At 40.6% G+C, this 20,619-nt stretch overlaps 1 protein-coding gene across 2 annotated transcripts; it reads left to right on the top strand.

Moving 5' to 3' along the window:
* The first annotated feature begins 15,892 nt into the window (after positions 1-15,892).
* LOC133788408 (probable protein disulfide-isomerase A6) lies at positions 15,893-20,407 on the top strand. Of its 2 annotated transcripts, none has more exons than XM_062225880.1 (11): positions 15,893-16,145; positions 16,765-16,849; positions 17,179-17,276; positions 17,562-17,617; positions 18,067-18,184; positions 18,376-18,403; positions 18,509-18,600; positions 18,857-19,013; positions 19,114-19,238; positions 19,352-19,451; positions 20,106-20,407. In XM_062225880.1, exons 1-11 carry the CDS (start codon positions 15,991-15,993, stop codon positions 20,181-20,183), a joined length of 1,092 nt encoding a protein of 363 aa, XP_062081864.1. In that variant the 5' UTR covers positions 15,893-15,990; the 3' UTR covers positions 20,184-20,407. The 2 variants fall into 2 exon arrangements, with proteins under 2 accessions (XP_062081864.1, XP_062081865.1); XM_062225881.1 differs by having other exon boundaries at positions 15,894-16,145; positions 20,109-20,407.
* Positions 20,408-20,619: the final 212 nt, after the last annotated feature.

A 20,619-nucleotide genomic window follows, 5' to 3' on the forward strand; every position in this document is an offset into this window, starting at 1 on the left:
CACCGATCAGAGACTTCCAGGACAGGAAGTCATAAGTCAGGTAGCAAGAAAACACCTCCTGAGCAGGAGCATAATAGAGCTCCTCGAGGTAAAGAAACTTCCCACTTCAAAGATGGGCATGGGCGTGATGAAGCTGACAGTCATCACACTGACCAGTCGAAGGAGAAGAATAATGATAACCATCGAGGAGGAAAAGATCACCCAGCTTAGACAGGAAGGCCACCACTGCATCCCAACCAGCGCAGTGGCAAGGAGCATGTTCCACCCAGCAAACCTTCCGAGAAGACTCGGAGTACAGATTCGATTGATTGGGAAAGCACACTACTCAGAAGGATCTAAGGGACGTCATTGCTGATAGACGAAGGACCGTCCCGGTCGAAGGGCAAGAGCCAATCCGACCTACCAGTCAAGTAGAAATACTCGATGATGGTTTGCCGAATAGGAGCGCCCGACCAGGCAGTCCCGAAAATGAGTCCCTAGCAGTGGCCCCAGGCATCCAAGCCCAGCTTGATGCTTTGACAACAGCAGTTCAGAGTTTGTCAAAACAACCATCTGCGATTGATCCGGTAGACCACAGGAGTGGCAGCCCTTTCTGTGCTCGAATTAGAGCAGCTCAACCACCAGCGAAATACAAAGCACCGGTACTGCCAGTTTATACAGAAAAGGCAGACCCAATAAGGCATGTTGGGAAGTTCAAAGATCAGATGGAGCTGCTCGGGGTGAGTGATGACTATCGCTGCAGAGTCTTCCCCACCACATTGTCCGACACTGCCCAGGAGTGGTATTGGAAGTTTAAGCCTAACTCCATCACTTCTTGGGAAAATTTTAGAAAGGAGTTTTGCAGACAGTTTAGTGCTGCTCGGACCCCTCCTGTTTACGCCAATCACTTGGCGGATATTGAGCAAGGAAAGGATGAGTCTCTCAAGAACTACCACAAAGGTTCATGAGAGAAGCTAACCGAGCTACTGCAGTTGGAGATGAGGGGAAGATGGTGGCAATTTCTTCTGGAATTATCTATCGAAGTCCTTTGTGGGACAACATTCATCGCAATCCAATTTCAACATTACAACAATTTTTGGACCGGGCGGACAAATACATGAAGTTGGATGATGCGATTGAGAAGGGAGAGAAGGGCCTGAACAACCCAAGTGGATCGACTGATTCTCCCAAGAATGGTGGAAATGATCAAAATGGTGGTAAGAAACGTGGGAATAACGGGTCTGACCGCCACAATGAGAAGAAGGCTAAGTCGGGACCAAACGACAAGCCAACTAAGTATGAACCCCGGTTCACCAACTACACCACTCTTTCGGTGAGCCGAGCAGAGATCTATTTGGTCAGTCATCAAGAGGCCCCTTACCGGAAACCCCCACCTATCAAGAAGGAGATGAGTAAAAGAGATATGAACAAGTTCTGTCGCTTCCATGGAGACTATGGTCACGACACGAATGAGTGCAATCATCTCAAAGATGAGATAGAGTTTCTCCTCCGGTCGGGGAAGCTGAAGAAGTATCGAGCAGAGAAGACCCAGGGAGAGGGAAGTAACAACAATCCTGGGTTCAAGCGGCAACGATCCCCACCTTTGCAACCTGAACCTGTGGACTTCACACTAGATACCATATGTGGAGGTCCACATCTTGCTAGAGATAGCAATAAGGCGAGGGAGAGGTATGCTCACAACCTTCGTCATGAGTTGGATGCAGCATCAACCTCCGAAGTTATGACAATGGAGGAGCGACCACCAAAGAACCCAAGATATGAAAGTGAGTCCCTCACTTTCACTGAAGAAGATGCTCAACACGTGAGGTATCCTCACAATGACCCTCTTGTTGTGACAGTCCAAATTGCCAATATGAAGGTGAAGAGATGTCTGGTCGATACAGTGAGTTCTATGAACATTATTTATAAGTCATCCTTTGAGAGGATGAAGTTATCTATCAATGACTTGAAGTTGTACTCTCAAGTCATTTATGGGTTCACTGGAGAAGGATTGTCACCAGCTGGAACTATCAAGTTGCCAGTTACGACGGGGGAGGCTCCCAAACATGAGACAGTAATGACCGAGTTTTTGATTGTTGACTGCCCATCCGCCTACAATGTGGTTATTGGTCGACCACTTCTCACAAACTTACATTCGGTTTGTGACAATTCGACCAGAGGGAGGCTAGGGAGTGCTATAATGCCTCAGTAGCTAAAGTAAGGAAAGGGGCCAAGGAGAGCAACATGATTGTATGTGATGAGAGAGAGGAGGTGGACGAGATGAATGTCAACCTGAATTTTGCAGTTGTAACCGATCGAGAAGAGATGTTAGAGGAGTTTGGCCAAGAGAGCGCTCTTGGTTTAAAAGAGCAGAAAACCCCATCCGGTGATGAAGTCACCAAATAGGGCGTTGCCCAAAGCGAGGGAAGGGATTTTGATCCTTGCTTTGGGGATTATGAAAGTGATGTGGGACTGTCTGAGGAGTTAGAGGAGGTCCTGATAGATGAGAATGACCCAACCAGAAGGGTCAAAATTGGAAAAAAGTTGAAAGCAGAGGTGAGAGCACAGCTGGTGGAATTCTTGCGAAGGAATCAAGATGTCTTTGCCTGGTCTCACAAGGATATGGTGGGTATCTCACCAACTGTGATCAGCCACGTGCTCAACGTGGATGAAAGCTATCCAGCGGTGCAGCAGAAAAGGAGATTGCTTGACAAAGATCGAGCAAAGGCTCTTAAGGAGGAGGTAGAACGGCTGAAGGAGAATGGATTTATAAGGGAAGCATATTACCCTGCCTGGGTTTCGAACCCAGTGTTGGTGCCCAAACCCAATGGAAAATGGAGGACTTGTGTAGATTTTACTGACCTGAACAAAGCATGCCCAAAGGATTGCTTTCCTTTACCGAGAATAGACCAGTTGGTAGATGCAACCTCTGGTCATGAAACATTGTCCTTCATGGATGCATATTCGGAGTACAACCAGATCAGCATGCATCCTTCTGATGAAGAGCATACAAGCTTTCGAACAGATATAGGGCTATACTGCTACAGGGTCATTCCCTTTGGGCTGAAGAATGCAGGAGCTACCTACCAGCGTTTGGTGAATGGTATGTTCCGTGACTTAATCGGCAAGAGCATGGAGGTGTACGTAGATGATATGCTGGTGAAATCAAAGGAAGCTGAAGGGCATGTGCGAGACTTGGAGGAGTGCTTTGCAATACTGAGAAAGTACAGCATGAAGTTAAACCCCCTCAAGTGCTTATTTGGAGTGGGTTCTGGAAAATTTCTTGGGTTTATTGTGAACTCCCGAGGAATAGAGGCAAACCCAGAAAAGATAAAGGCTCTCATAGAAATGAAGTCTCCGGCCAGAATAAAGGATGTACAAAGCTTGACTGGGCAGATTGCAGCTCTAAGCAGGTACGTCTCTAAATCAACGGACAAGTGTGTCCCTTTTTTAACCTGCTTAAAGGGAGCAAGAAGTTTGAGTGGACGGTAGAATGTGAGCAAGCTTTCCAAGCAATAAAGGAACATTTGGCCCAACCTCCTGTTCTTTCGAAGCCCGTTGATGGAGAAGACCTCTTTATGTACCTAGCAGTCACGGAGCACGCTGTTAGTGCTGCCCTAGTACGAGAAGAGGATAGAGTGCAGCACCCGGTATACTATGTCAGCAAACGGTTGATAGGAGCAGAATCCCGGTATCCCATGATCGAGAAGTTGGCTTATTGCTTGGTACTTGCATCACGAAAATTGTGGCCGTACTTCCAGGCACACCCCATTAAAGTCCTTACTGACCAGCCTCTACGCCAAGTCTTACAGAAGGCGGAGTCGTCTGGTCGACTACTTAAATGGGTAGTTGAGTTGGGCCAATTCTAAATCAAGTACCAACCGAGATCTGCTATTAAGGGTCAGGCTTTAGCAGATTTCATTGCTGAATGTACCGGGATCGCTGATGTTCCTGACCAGCAAGAGCGTGTCACTGAGCAAAAAGAGGAACTTCCTACTTGGCAACTTTTTGTTGATGGGTCGTCGAATGAGCATCACTCAGGAGCTGGGATTATATAGGTCACGCCAGAGAAACATCGAATTCATTATGCATTAAGGTTCGGATTTAATGCATCTAATAATGAGGCGGAGTATGAAGCCCTCCTAGCAGGCTTGCGCCTGGTTAGAGATGTGCATGCCCGGTCGGTGGAAGTGAACAACGATTCCCAATTGGTGGTCTACCAAGTCTTGGGGGAATATCAGGCAAGGGGCCTACGCATGATGGCATACTTAAATAAGACCAAGGATCTGCTAGCACAATTCGAGGAGTACACCATCAAGTTAGTACCATGAGAGCAGAACTCTAACGCGGATGCTCTAGCAAAGCTAGCTAGTGCAAAAGAGGCCAAAACTTTGAATATAGTACCGGTGGAATACTTAGCGGAGCCGAGCATTGATGAACAAGAAGCCATGCCGATCACGATAGTTGACACCTGGATGACTCCCATCATTGCTTACCTTGAGCAAGGAACCCTCCCAGATGATCGTAATGAAGCAAGGAAGATTATGAGGCAAGCTGCTAGGTACACCATGATGGATGGAGTGTTGTATAGAAGAGGGTACTCCCTACCTCTACTTAGGTGCATAACACCCGACCAGTCAAAAAATTTATTAGCTGAAGTGCACGAAGGGTTCTGTGGAGATCATGCTGGGGGCAGAGTCTATCTAAAAAGATTTTGCGGTAAGGATTTTTCTGGCCTACAATGAATGAGGATTCTATGGAGTATGTGAAGAAGTGTGATAAGTGCCAGAGATTTTCTAAAGTGCCCAGGGCGCCTTCGAATGTCTTAAAGAAAATGCAGAGCCCATGGCCTTTTGCAGTGTGGGGCATTAATCTGATCGGGAAATTGCCCAAAGGAAAAGGAGGAGTGCAGTTGCAGTGGTTGTAGTGGATTATTTCACTAAGTGGACTAAGGCCGAACCACTAGCCACGATCACCTCAAAGAAAGTGTTGGACATTGTAGTTAAGAATATAATATGTCGCTATGGCCTGCCCAAGAAGATAGTGTCTGACAACGACACCCAATTTGACAGTGACATATTTACCGATTTTTGCACTCGGCATGGCATCACAAAAAGTTTCTCCTTGGTAGCCCATCCACAAGCCAATGGGCAGGTTGAAGCCATAAACAAAACTCTGAAGGACACTCTGAAAAAGCGTCTGGAGCGAGCTAAGGGTGCTTGGGCGGAAGAATTGCCAGAAGTCCTTTGGTCATACAGGACTACTGCCCGGACAGCAACTGGCCATACCCCATTTTCTTTGGCATATGGGTATGAAGCCATGTTACCTGTTGAAGTAAACCCACCATCTCATCGAAGGACCATGTACAACCAGGAGGAGAATCATCAATTGCTAGCAGAATCTTTGGATTTCCTCGAGGAGAGACGAGAGAAGGCAAGCCTGAGAGTTGTTGCTCATCAGCAAAAAGTGGCGCGCTACTTCAATTCCAAAGTCCGAGATCGAAAGTTCCAGGTCGGAGATTTGGTCCTCAGTAAGGTGTTCGTCAGAGACTCGGCAGCTGGCGTACTAGGACCAAACTGGGAATGACTGTATCAAATTGAGCAAGTCTTGCCACCTGGCACCTACAAGCTTGCTCGGTTAAATGGAGAGCTAATCAGGAACTACTGGAATGGCGAGCACTTGAGGAAATATTATCAATAAATACTGCTTACAGAGTAGTAGCTTTGTATCAAGTGCTTAACTTGTTATTTAAGCTTGTATTGTTTGAGACTCGTTATTAGACACGTTTTGTCATTTATTTATTACGAGTAATAAAAGAGATCACGCGCACTGTGGTCGAATCTTGCTACAAATTTTTCATATGTGTTGATTATTCTTGCTTGGCAGTGTTCAACTATCATTACAATTTAAACAAAACAAGTCTTCTAAAAAAATATATACATATATACCGGGCAGTGTTCAACTGGTCGGTATCCATCAGATGAATGACCAACGTTTAAATAGTTGCATGTTTTTGTAGTGGTTAACTGCTGAAATGTGTTTGTATATTCTATGTGTTTCACGAGTAGTAACAGCTCGGAAAAATTCAGTCAAGTAGCAAGTGATTAAGGATTTTTCAACCCTCAATCACTTGGGGGGCACATAGGGTATACTGCGCGTGCACTTCAACACAGGCAATAAGAGCATGAGCAAAGATATCTGTTTTTAGGCTGACTTGTAAATTTTTGAAGTCTAAAAAGGCCATTAAGTTAACTTGTTTGACAAAGCTTAAGTAACTTGGAATTTTTAAAATTTTAAGTTAGAAGCAGATATTCGTGTGATAATAAATGTTATGCTCATAAAATGTTAGAGCAATAAGAGCGTGAGAAAGTATATTTAGTATGGACTTATGAAATGTTTAGAATTTCTAAGTTAGAAAACTAAGTACTCATGTGAAAATAAAGGGCATATAGAGACTTTACTATTCACAATAAACTTGTAATGTTTTAAGTGTAAAAAGACTTAAATGTTTCAAGCTAGTTAAAAAAGAAAAGTAAAGTGCAAGTGCCAAATAGCTCGATCATACGAGCAAAAGTATATAGCAAGACACAAAACAAAGTATGATAAAAGGCTGGTAGGACAACAACTTGTCTGGTCGGGCAGAAGCTTCTCTGGTAGGATGAGGGATCACTGGTCGGCTCTAGTAGGTTGATCAACCCCCTCCTCGGCATCAACTGCTCCTTCCGGTCGGAGTGATAGCGTAGGGGAAGCAGATGTAGTGCTGGTAGGATTAGCAGCTTCCTCAGTAGCCCTGGCCTCACATTTGGCGAGCTCCTCTGCCTTAATCTCCTCAGTGAGAAAGTCGAGGTTGAGAGGCTTGTTTAGCTTCCACACCTGATAAAAACAATTGAAGCAGGCCTCCTCGTAGCGAGTCAGATCAGTTTCCTTCTCCTGCTTCAGCTCCTCATTCTCACGAATTAGTCCCTCGTTCTCGCGAGCTAATCCCTCGTTCTCACGAGTCAGTCTGTCTAGCCGATCAGTCAGTGACTTGTTGGCATGGGTTAGTTGATCGTTCCCATCAGCCAACCCCTTAAGAGACTCCTTTTGCTCAGCCACAGTCTTCTCTGACCACTTTAACTTGGATTGAAAAGCATCCACCTTAGCTCGAGCCTCCACTAGTTGATCATTTAAGACCTTGATCAACTCCTTGTAGTCGACTGATCGATGCTGAGCATGACAGATGGTCATGAGCGTCTACATGAAAAACAGAAGGTTACTACAAAGTATGAACATAAGTAACAAACTATCTTGTGGTAGAGCACGTACATTCGCCAACTGAGCAATCCCTCTCTCTAAGACAACATCAACACTGAGTCGAGGGAAGGATTCAAAGCCTTGAATCGTTGAAGCGTCGTGGAGGGTCTGATCAACTGCCCCCTCCCAATGGTACTAGCAGTACGTAGTGCCTCGCTCGGGCCGGTCGGACGAGGGGGAGTTAGGCTTGCTGATGGAGGAAGCGGGGAAGGGGTCAACTGCGGGATCGTAACTAACCCCTTAGGTTGTCTCCCTTGGCTCGGTGGCACTGTCCTCGGGACCTTGCTCGGGGGAGTGGAACCACTTCCTTCGCCAGACTTCCTCTTCGGGGCAGGAGGAGCGATGCAGTGCCTGAACATCTCTGGATCTGCAAAAGAGGAAAACACAAGATTCGTTAGAAAAAAATATATAATAAAATGTAGATAAGTATATTACTACTACAGTTTTATTAGTCTCAAATCACCAAGTTATCAAACATATTGCTATGACTACTAGACCTGAGTTGAGGATCTGATCGAGGAAGTCGTCCTCGTCGTCAGATGATGAGCTGAGGTCCCTCTCAGGCTGGATGGCCTTTCCCTTCCCGGGCTGGGCAGGAATAGCAGGACTGCGCTGATACTCAGGCTGAGGCTCCCTAATGACAAGATCGCCTGGTCTACGGGAGTGCGGAGATGGCCCAGGAGAAAACTGGTTAGTCACCACTTCAGTCCCGACGTTGGACTGATCGGTCGCATTATTCTCCTCAGTGGTACTCTCCGCTGTAATATTTTGGTTACATGGAATCAGGCCCACCATCTGAAGGTTGTCCACGGTAACCAAAATTTTCACGTCCTTATCCTCAATACACATGTTAGCCAACGCCTTTGCTCGCCTGAACATCTCTTGAGTAGGCAAGGGTTGCTTGAACGGACCCGCATGTGTAAAAGCCAAGTTGTTGGCTTTAATGTCTGATGTGAGAAAATACTCTGTGCAGTATTTCCCAGGGTTCGACTTGTGTGCGATACCACAAAGGTATTAAACCCCCTTTTGCCTGTGAAAGAGGTGGAAAAAACCCGTGTTCTTATGGCTTAGGTTAGTCTTGAAGTCGAACAAGTAATGTACCTCATGAGGAGTAGGTTCGTCCCAGCCTTGTAGAGAGTAGAGAATATACAGCGCAGACAACGCCTGAATCCCATTCGGTGCAATCTAGAAAGGGGAGACGTTGAAATAATCCGCTACAGACCAGAAAAAAGGGTGTAGCGGGAGTGTCGCTCCTGCGTAGATATGGTGCCTAGACCAGGCACAGTATGGTTCGTCGGGCCTGTTGGCTCTCTGGTGAGGGCGCGAACATATCACGTTCACCCCACTCAAACCCAAAGCTTGGATGTGTTTGTCGAACATCCCGGGATTGAGTTTTGTAGGCTGGGCAGTGAACCAGGAAGGTGTTTCTTCTCCTGCCTTCCGTGGTTTTTGGACGGCCAAGTGCTGGACCTTGGTGGCAAACTCCTGAGTGATTCGTCTCCGAGTCTTGCTTGATTTTGACACCTGAAGAGGTGGTCTCGAAGAAGCTACAGTGTGGGCCTCACTGCGTTCCACCACCTTTTGCACCGCTCTGCGGGCAACTTGTGGATCTTGGTCCTGGGGGAGTCTATTGGACTTCTTCACCCTCATGGTCGATTGTGCAGCTTGTTGAAGAAACTGCTCTTCGTGGAGGAAGTACAAAGCTGAACGGGGAAGGATCTGCTTGAAGCGGCGGAGGCGATCCTCAGGAGTGCGACTGGTGGAAGACTTTGATGAGGAGTCGCTGCTTTGAGGGATCTCGATTGACTGTAGGATAGATGTATCGGAGTCCATGTGGTTGTCACCTCCCCTATAGTCAAAGCAATTCATCTACAAAAATTAAAAAATGGGGAGGTGAGTAACCATACAGATAAAATTCTACTTAGAAAAATTTATCTAAGTTATGAAAATATAGCATGCATGGGAAAAAATAAATTTTGTGCCTAAAAGTACCTAAGAATACCTAAGAGTGCCTAAGAAGTGTCCGTGTGTGCGTGCCTAAGGGGCTGTGTCCGAGCAGCCAGGCCCGTGTCCGAGTGTACACGACTGTCTGAGGAGATGCACGCTGGGGTCCGAGGAATGGCACCGGGTTCGAGCAATGCACCTGGTCCGAGGAGCTGCACACCGCGCGTCCGAAGAGCCCAGCGCCCCTGGCGTCTGCATGGGTGTCCGACCGGATACCTAGTGTCCGAGGAGGCATGTCCAAGGGCTCCGTGGGGACTGGTCCGAGCAGCTCAAGCTTGCGTGTCCGAAGTGCCGAGGGCCCTAGTCCGAGTAGTTAGCATCCGATCGGATGCCCTTGGGGCCGAGGGGTTATAGTATGGTCCGATCGAACCATACCTTTTACAAAGAAAAAAAACAATGGCCGATCGGCCATGTCCCTTACCATACCCCATTTTCATACCCAAACTTCACTATATTCCTTGAGTCGAAAACAAAAGCCTAAAATCCCTAACACAAACATGTTTTCTCATCCAAAGCACACAACTACAAGATCAAAATGGGGAAATTGAAAGGTTTATCAATGTTCTTGAAACCACCTATGCCATCAAAAACCCCAAAACCCGTATTCATGATTTAGGTTAAAATGACATATTTTTCTTTAAATTCCTATGAAATTGAAGATAATATTGGGTTACCCATAGTCCAAACAACATCAAAACAACCACCACACACATTATATCTCTAAGATTCAAAGATAAATTCAAGGAAAAATGCCCCATGGAGTTTTGGCCACTACATGTATTTTTCATGGAATTTTTGAAGAAAAAAAAATAACAACAATATGAGAGCATGGAGGAGAAGACTTACCCAACTTTGAGAAGCCCTTGATTTGCTTGAAGAATGAGAAGTTTCCCCTTAAAGAACCTTGAAGGTTCGGCCAAGAGATGAAGATGAGAGGGTTTGGCCAAGGGAGGAAGAAAAAGATGAAGGGTTTTTGAAATATAATTTTCTTGTGTGTGTGGGAATGTGTAAGTGTAGGGATCTATTTAAAGGAAAAAATTGGGAGTTGCCACTTATTTTTGGACCCTTGGAATTCCTGGGATATTTTTTCTCCCCATGATTATGAGCAGTTATTTGCAGTGATCGTGGTCTGTGGAGTTGTAGTCTGCTGCATGGCGGGAAGATGAACAGCTTTTTTTTTTTTATATGGTACCACCAGCTGTAAAGAAAAAAGTTTATTATTTGAGACATCATATAATAAACTTGGGGGGCAAATGTTATCCTCAAATTTTGAAAATGATGACGTGGCAATAGAAATGACAAATGGCAAGGAATGGTTGGATGACCTGGCTTAGGAGTAGCCCAGTAGGCCATTGAAGAATTTTGACTGGCTTGAGAAGTGTCATGACCGACCAGGCATGACCTTGTCCGACCAGTCACGTGTTTGTCTGCCTGGGCATGACCTTGTCTGCCCAGGCATGACCTTGCCTGCCCAGGCATGACCTTGTCCGACCAGTCACGTGTTTGTCTGCCCATGCATGACCTTGCCTGCCCAGGAATGACCTTGTCTGCCCAGGCATGACCTTGCCTGCCCAGGCATGACTTTGTCCGACCAGGCATGAACTTGGCCGATCAGTCATGACCATGACCGACCAGCTAAGTGCATGTCTGCCCAGTTAAGTGCATGTCTGCCCAGTCAAGTGCATGACTACCCAGTAAAGGTGTGGCCGACCAGACTGAAGGTGATATGGATCAACTAGATAGAGCACGACTACGTCAAGATTCCCAGAAACGGCTTCAACAAGAATCGGTCTTGGCATATGCGGGAATCTCTCATTTATCCCACGAATATGGTGTACTATTACATGTTGAATATTGTTGTAATTTAAATAAAATGTGAATAATAAAATATCCCGATTATGGGGGATATCATCTGTGCGATCCTAAGCCTATAAATACAAGGCTTATGGCATCAGAAAGGGACTTTTGGAATTTTGAACTTTTAATCTTAATTTTCTAGAGAGAGAAAGTACTTGTATTTGAGAGAATTCCTGTATTCTTGTAATCTACACTGAAGAAACTCAGTTGATTGAGGTTCATCTAATCTTGAGTGTAGATATATAATCATAACTCTAAGTGGATTAGGCTATTACCATCACATTGGGGCTGAACCACTATAAAATCGTCTGTGTCGTTTATTTTCTCTTGAAGGTTTATCGTTTTTGACGTTCTCACGTCATTGGCCAAAAACGCGGTCAACACTCTGAAATCAAGCTCCAATAAGTTATCATAAATCTAACAAATAAATTTACTAACTTATTAATTCCTCGTGACTCCACTATAGACTTGGAATTGCACTCTTGAATTCATAGAACGCTCTATAACAAATATAGATACGCTATTAATATCCATTGTTACAACCATAATTGTCACTCAATCCTCTATAGACAGTCTACAATGAGATAGGACTAAAATACTGTTTTACCCCTCATTGTATTTTATCCTTAAAACACTTAGTTCCTTGTAAATGATATTTCAGTAAACTAATTTAATTACTGAAATGAGATCTCTATCATTTAACACATTGAACCAAACTAAAAGGAAACCATCGTTTCGCTTCTTCATCAGAAGCTATAGATGTTCATATCTATGATTAACACTCCCACTCAATTATACTACCGAGTTCCCAAGATGTAAGTATGAGCTAGTCTGTAGGGTAAGCTGGTAACGAACAAGTCAAAGAACTCAAGTAATACAATCAGTTAGAATACTAACCACTCAGAATTGAGATTGAATTGACCTATGGTCAACTATATGATATGACTAGAATAGATAATAACGGTATGTTTACTTATCTTATCAACTGTCAATATCGGTCCTGTCCGGTGTAACAAATACATCCGATCTTATCTACTTTGCTAATGTTCTGGAAATAACATAACACTACAATGTGTAAGTAGATCATATTGTAGATTGGCAAGTCAGTGTAAATCCGGTGGACTGACTAATCTTAGGACTAACTTATTTTGAACATATAATCATATTTATATTCCACTGTGATTACGTCACTATAAATAAGATTAGCTATATGCTCGGGATTTAATAGAAGTTTATATTAAACAAATAATCATGAAAATAAAACATGTGAGCAAAGTGATTGACCAAGTCAAAAAATGATTTCTATTCTTTTATTGATAATAAAATGAGATTACAAAGAATTTGAGTTTTAATTAGGGCATAAAACCTCAACATTGTACATTATCGTGCCCCCTAATTTTTTCTAGCCATTAAAAATTTCCCCCGAACTATTCACAGTGTTGTAAAATTGGACTTTCATCTAATTTTGTCTGATGTGGCTAACAAAATATTGATGTGGCTCTTTGATCGTGATGTATCAGTGCCACGTGTAATTTAAAATTTCAAAAAAAAAAAAATTTCTCAATAAAAATTAATAAATAAAAAGTCAACTAAATTTTATAAGATAACAAAGTATTTTTTTACATAAATTACATTAAACCTAAATTTGCGTTTATTTGTAAAAAAAAAATTGCCTTTTACATTTTCTTAGTTAATTTTTATTAAGAAAATTGGTTTTTTTGAAATTTTAAATTATTTTTTATTTTAATTTAGCCAAAAAAAATCTCAATAAACCACAAGATAAGAAACAAATATTTGACTACTTAATTTTACTCAAAAAAAAATATAAAATCATTTTTAGAAAAATATCAAGATATTAAATAAATTTTAAGTAATGGAATATTCTCAATAAGGAAATTTGAATGTTTTTAAAAAGAAAAAAAATCCCTTTAAAAAAAATCCAATAAAGATATTGTTTGGTTCAAAATTATTTCCAAAATAACTGCAACTAAAAACTAATCACAATTCTGCATTTGATGGCTATACTTGTTATGTTTGGTCAAGTATGTTATAGGTTACTATTCACCAAGAGAAAGAGAGGCTTTGGTTTTTTTTTTTCTTAAGCTTACGTTGGGCTTTTGTTTTTAGTTCTATGGTCTCCCCAGTAGAAGATGTTGCGGTAGTAGTAGCGAGTTGAGTTTCGTCTCAACACTTTGTTTCTTCTCAGTGGTGATTTATCATATGAATTTTAGAAACTTTTATCTATTTTTCTAGGGAATTTTAAAAAAATATGGCTTTTTAGCTATCAATGTGCAAAAATATGGGAGTTAAACTTTCTTTAATTTGTATGGAAAAATTTAATTAACAAAAACTTAGTTTATGGGAAAACTAATCCCATATTGGAAATCAAAATTAATCAAAACAAATGAGCAAAAGTGTGACGCCCCACGTCACTATGGCTGCTTTCTGGAATGACGACTGGCCCTACAAACCAAGACAAGTCTTTCCAGCGTGCTTTGTCCTCACTCGCACACTTCCTGGGAAAACTTCCCAGGAGGTCACCCATCCCTAGATTACTCCAGGCCAAGCACGCTTAACCATGGAGTTCTCAAGTGATGGGCTACCGAAAAGAAGATGCACCTTCCTGATATAGGTAGTACCCATCAATCCATTTAAGCCCCTCTTCAACCGTGTAGTCTCATACCTACACAGTCTTAGAATCATCCCACTTGACCTTCCCCAGGCGGTGTGGGATTGCACAGCTTACCCGGTCTTTCCCCTTACGGATCACGGGATTTTGACTGTCACAAAAAGGAGGGGTACTATGGTAATTAACATAGCCAAAACTCCTTCAGCCAAGTCCATCTTCTCTTTCATTTTGCCCTAGCCGCCTCACCATCTCCACCATAGCCAAAACTCCTCCACTTGGCTGCCTCACCATCTCCACCATCATCTCCGGCCACCCACCCTCACCACCTACCAAGAACACCCCAGCCGCACCTCCGTGAAACCCAGCCACTCCTCCACTCGGCTGCCTCACCATCTCCACCATCATCTCCGGCCACCCCCCTTACCACCTGCCAAGAACACCCCAGCCGCACCTCCGTGAAACCCAGCCACCTTCACCACCTTAGGCGCCTCTAGAAACTCAACCAAGAACACCCCAGGCGCACCATCGACGAACACAAACTCAATCCGCGCATATCTGCACGATTCCATTCGCGAGCCCCCAAATACAAAACGATGGGGATAGGCTGCTGGTGGTGGTCGGAGGCGAGGAAGAAGGGTGGCACTTGGGCTGTGTGCGATTTGTGGTGCTCAGAGCTGTGCAAAACAACGGGGATGGCTAGGTTTGTGACGGGGTTTTGTGTGCAGGGGATTAGGGTTTCTGGTGGTGGTTGGAGGCGAGGGAGGAGGTTGGTTCGTGGTCAGATCTAGTTTTTTTTTTTTTTCTGTCTTAAGATCTGTGGTAACTGGTTACCTTCACGTTGTTTGTTTGTATATTTTAGGAGATAACTGGTTACCTTCACATTCTGATGTGTGTGTATATTTCTGGGTTCTATATAGTAACTGGTTACCTAGGTTACTAAATCATACTTACTCTTCTTTTTTTTCCCTTCAAATGTGATGTTTTTTTTTTCATTTCTAATATGAGTGACTCATTACCTTCTTATGATAACTGGTTACCCCTCTTATGGCAGTAAGTTACTAATCTCACTGTAACTGGTTACCCCTCCTGATACATGTTATTTAACCTCTAAGACTATTTTTTTACATAAATGTGAAAAACAAACAAGTAACTGGTTACCCCTCTGGATAAATGTTATTTAAGCTAGCTGTAAGATTTTTTTTACATAACTTTGAAAAATTAATTAAGTAACTGGTTACTTTACCCAGGTTTTGAAAAAAAAACGTGCAACCTAAAAAAAAGGAAAAAAAAATGTTTATAATAAACAAAAATAATAATAAAGACAATTCATATTACCAAAAAAAAATTGCAAAACAACCATGGAGAAATTTAATATAAAAATAGTTATATAAAATTAATATAAAAAAATAATCAAATAAGCTAAAAAAAAATAATCAAATTACAAACGTACCCTTCCAAATTCATAAAACTTGATTAAGAGTGAAAATATGACATAAACAAACTTTTATAAAAAAATATAGGAAACTAAACCCATAAAAGTTAAATTAAAAAAAAAGTCATAGATTAACTTTTCTTGAAAAAAAGCTATATTTTTGCACAATCTATTAAAATTCTCATATAACATGTAATTTTCACATCTTTATAGGTGTTGCTCTTTTTCATATGTTGCGTCTTTGTAATAACCATATTCATGATCTAGCTAGAAAATGAGTTAGGGTTGGTAGTTACCCTACTTATATGATGACCTCAGTACTTAGTAATTTTTATCAATGAGATATGATCTTTCCTTAAAAATAAGAATAAAAAACTTATCACAATTCATTCAAAAAAAACTAATCACAATAATAAAATAAATTTTTTTATAGACCTTAATTTTAATCCTCAAATATGGTCTTCGAAAAATAGGGCATTTGATGAAAGTTACTTAAATATAACGACATTTTTCTAAGACATGTTATAAGACGACATGCAGTTTTACTAAAAATGCTGTCGTTTACGAAACAAACGACAAATGGAATTTTGATTGGAAAAAAAAATTGTATTGTGTTTAGTTTGGGCCGCGAAGGCGAATAATATTATTACACTTCATACATGTGGTCAACTATAAAATCTCCGAAGAAAAATCAAATTATATAACAAGAAAGCAAATCAAGGAGAAAGAGCTAACAAAAGCTATAGAGAAAAATTCAAAGGTGTGAACTGAAAGGAGCAGAAGTAGAAGAGGAAAAATGGTGAGCTCAAGGGCTTTGTGTGCTTTGGGAACCCTAGCTTTACTCTTTCTCGCATCGGTTTCGGCCGATGATGTCGTTGTGCTCACCGAGAGCAACTTTGAGAAGGAGGTCGGCCAAGATCGCGCCGCCCTCGTTGAGTTCTACGCTCCCTGGTACGTCGGATTCTTCATTTTTCTGTTTGGTTTCCGATAATATGACCAAGAAATGAATTTTTTATTTTATGTTTCTCATAGTATCCTTGTCTTTGCGTGTACTGTGGTGTATGATGATAGCTAGTGAGAGATTATGTTTGATCTGGTTTGATTGGTTCTATGATGACTGGAACTGTGAAATTAGATCTATTTATCGAACCGATCGTAGCAACACAATTATGCAAATTTTGTTTATTTGGTGATTTTGTTCCATTTTCTTAATAAGTTGATTCTGGGTAGTTTTTTCCGTAACCTGTATTGCATCGGGTTATGTACGGATGATTGTTATAAGCTAAGATATAGCGTAACTTGAAGGGTAATGTGATGTAAAATGCTCGATACCATTTTTTTTTTAATGTGGGCTCTTCTTGTAGATTCGAGACAAATTAGAGTTTGAGGTGGGTGGAATATCTAGTTATAAGTATGGTATTTACTAGGATCTTGCAGTTCTACTACGAACAATTTTCATTTTGAGTGTTTTTAATGGTTTGTGTTGAATTTATTTTCACTCGTAAGCGTTTGTGTGCTTTATGATTATACCTCAGTGTGGCTTTTGTGGTAATTTTACTTGGAATGGCAGGTGTGGACATTGTAAAAAGCTTGCACCGGAATATGAGAAGCTTGGCGCAAGTTTTAAGAAAGCAAAATCTGTTCTAATTGGAAAGGTCAGCGCCCAATTTTGTATCCTTTTTATTATACTATATGGTTACCGTTTGATTTTCTGATTAAGGATTTTCAGGTGGTTTTGATTTATTTCATGAATTGATGCGATTGTTCCATATGGCATGTAATTGAATTCTAGTCACTAGTGCTGGAACCATTTTATTCCTGTTAAGTTATCTAATTTGAGTTATCTGCCTCTGTTCTGAATTTCTGAAGAAAGACATGAAGTTCACAAGTGGTTTAATATTGACCTTATTGCAGTTCTTTTCGTGATTTTAGTTCATGCCATTGTTTTAAGCTGTAATAGGTATGTTTTGATGCTTTTTGGTAGGTGGACTGTGACGAGCACAAGACCGTTTGCAGTAAGTCTGGTGTTTCTGGATATCCCACACTCCAGTGGTTTCCAAAAGGGTCCCTTGAACCCAAAAAGTGAGTGCATTCCTCTTTCCATCACATGATGGTATTTAAGTAAGTTTTAGTTAGAAAGATTGACCGCAATGTCACAGGCTAGCTTAGTTTGTGAACATATTATTCACTGCTGAGGTCTAGGTTCTCCACCAAAGAAGAAAAACCAAAACCAAAATAAAAAGAAAGATAGAGATAGAGATTACAGAATCCCCATACTTCTAATCTGTAATAAATAAAGTTTTTTCTCTTTTGTTCTCTTTATAAAATTAATTTTGATATATTCTGATTAAATTTGACATGATTTAGGTATGAAGGCCCACGTACTGCAGAAGCTCTTGCAGAATTTGTCAATAAGGAAGGAGGTATTAGTTTGATCTTATTATTTACTTCACTTCAATAGTGGTTTTTTGAGCAACGGTTCTAACGCAAATGCACTTTTTATATTGATTTTACTTTTGGTAAATCAACTCCAATCTTACTTTTTCAAAACAATTTCTTCTGCTAACCCCTTGTAGTTGATCAGTCCAAGCAACTTTCTTTTGTGGAAAGGGGAATATTGACCATGTTTATGCACAAATATTTGTCTTGTGGTTTTGTTTTGGTTTATCTCTGGTATCGTAGTTCTTCTCGTAGACTTTTTCTATGTTTTATTTGTTGTTCGGAATTGTTAGTGAACTCCCAATTTCTCTTTCTTTCGTCTTCTTATTATTTCTTATTTGTTTTTTTGCTGGTTGGAAACTAATTCTGGCTGTTTTTAGTTACCTAATCTCTAGGTAGAAAATGATTAGTATTTGTGTAACTTTGCAAGCAGGGACCAATGTGAAGATAGCTTCAATCCCATCCAGTGTTGTGGTACTGACATCGGATAACTTTGATGAAGTTGTCCTGAACAATGAAAAAGATGTTCTAGTGGAGTTCTATGCACCATGGTGAGAATAATATTCTCTCTCTATATATATAGATATTATATTATTTCCAGAAAATCCTCTAATGTGTTGTTAGTTAGAGCAAGTCAGTGAAAGAAATTGGGCCAAAAAGAAAAAAAGAAGTTAAAATATTAGCCCAAAAGATTTGTTTGGTACATATCTTTAGTTTTGAGTTTTTCTCCTTTTTATTGCAGGTGCGGCCACTGCAAATCCCTTGCTCCTGTAAGTATAATCCCATTTTTTGTTTGTTTGTAAAACTAAGTCTTTTATGCTGTGCAAAATAGCATGTCTAATTATATTTGTTATTGTCTGCTGTCTTATCTATAGATTTATGAGAAGTTTGCATCAGCATATAAGTTGGAAGAAGATGTAGTGGTTGCAAATCTTGATGCTGACAAATACAAAGACTTGGCTGAAAAGTGAGTAAAATTATTCATTGTATATGTATATGTATATGCATATGTATATGTTAACTAGTTTATAGGTATTTGTCTGTTGTATGTTCTTCCATCAAAGTTCATATTTATATCTTAAATATATGATTAAAAGAATGCACACTGTCAACATTCGCAAGAGAGAAATTGCTTGCCTGATGTAAACGTCGAGAATAAAATTTACTGAGAGCATCCAACATAGAGTATGAATTGCCTGATGTAAACATGTTGTATCATGCAGGTATGGAATAAGTGGGTTTCCAACATTGAAATTTTTCCCAAAAAGCAACAAGGCTGGTGAAGATTATGATGGTGGCAGAGATCTAGATGATTTTGTAAACTTTATTAATGAGAAATGTGGCACTAATAGAGATGGAAAAGGACAACTTACTTCCAAAGTCAGTAAGCATCATGCGGAATCATTAAGATACTGATTCATAATGTATTTATATTTGATTTGTTTTCTTTATTATTTTATTTAAATTTATTTTTATGTAGGCTGGCCTAGTTGAATCTTTGGATGACAAGGTGAAGGAGTTTGTGAAAGCCAGCAATGATGAGAAGAAGGCAATCCTCGCAAAGATAGAGGAGGAAGTTGAGAAGCTTAAGGGTTCCTCTGCAAGGTTAATGCGATTACTTGTGAAATGAAACTACTTTATTTATGCCATTTGAAACTACGGAAAAGATCCATTCTTTAATGTGGAAATTCTTACGCTTCACCTTTTTCCTCGTTCAGGTATGGTAAGATCTACTTGAAAGCTGCCAAAAGCAGTCTGGAGAAAGGTGCTGATTATGCCAAGAAGGAAATTCAGCGTCTTGAGCGCATGCTTGAAAAGGTAAATCTTTGTGCGCATGTTTTATTTTTCTTGAATATGTGTTTTATAGTATTTGAATCCTTAATCTTGTGGTCTATACGAAGCTAAAATCTGTAAGTTTTCTGTTAAATTTGATTTTAAAGTAATACAAAATTTCAACAACTTTTGTTTTGAAAAAATAAAAATAAAAAGTACATGCTTTATAAAATATTAGACGACCCTTAAAAATATCAAATTGAAAAGTATACCTTATTTGTTGAAACATCAAATAGTAGTGTTTCAGAATTGGACTGAATATGTTTGGAACTTGTCTACTTTATTGTTTGTGCTTGGATTACATTACAGTATTACACGACCCTTTTTCTTTTATAGTAGAACCACTTACCTCAACCCACAGACATTTTATCGGTATATGAAAGTCATGTCTGAAAGTTAAATCAGTTGCCTCTTCATTCTGAAAGAGCAAACCACTTCTATGTAACGAGCCAGCTATATCACTCTTTCTAGTAGCTCCACTCACCACAATTGGGTTTGTTAATAATAGTAATGTTAGGAAGAAAAGGGTTCACGTATTTGTCTTCTCTAGTAAAAAAAAGGTCCTTGTGGGCAGTACAGTACCAAACGTAAATGTCTTGCATCATATTAACTGTTCTTTTTTCCTTGTTTCTGTTGCAGCAGTCGATCAGCCCAGCCAAGGCAGATGAGTTCATTCTCAAGAAGAACATTCTATCTTCCTATGTCTCCTCTCAATGAGTAGTCCGAACATTAATGATCCCTTGATCATGCGTGGAGGTCTTTTAGTATCTAGTTTCAGAAATTTCTCATCAGATTCTTCTAAGCTTGAGAGTGTAATGTTTCCCTTGTACCCTTCATGCAAATCTGTTACTAATCTTTTTGTCTTTTCAAGTGGAGATATAATGGAACTTATTTTTTTGGATTAACACGAGGACTGATATAGATATTAAATCTTCTTTTAACTATCATGTTCTAATGGAACCTATAAATTTCTAAGTTACCTAGGATTCTCTCTCTGCAAGATATCACATGATCACACACCCCTTATAATAACATATCATTCAGAAAGTGGTGCTTACTTTTGGCCCACAAGTGGCAGAGTAGACTGGGATGACTGAAGACTTTGTTGAAGATTCATGTGAGCATTATTCGTGATAGGGAAACGGACAATGGG

Source organism: Humulus lupulus, chromosome 7 (assembly GCF_963169125.1).
Source record: "Humulus lupulus chromosome 7, drHumLupu1.1, whole genome shotgun sequence".
NCBI lineage: Eukaryota > Viridiplantae > Streptophyta > Magnoliopsida > Rosales > Cannabaceae > Humulus > Humulus lupulus.

Coding starts and splice junctions, on each gene's coding strand:
- LOC133788408 (XM_062225880.1), top strand. CDS start 15,991: ATGGTGAGCTCAAGGGCTTTGTGTGCTTTGGGAACCCTAGCTTTACTC. Junction 18,185..18,375: donor GTGGAGTTCTATGCACCATG/GTGAGAATAATA, acceptor TTTTTATTGCAG/GTGCGGCCACTGCAAATCCC. Junction 19,452..20,105: donor TTGAGCGCATGCTTGAAAAG/GTAAATCTTTGT, acceptor TTTCTGTTGCAG/CAGTCGATCAGCCCAGCCAA.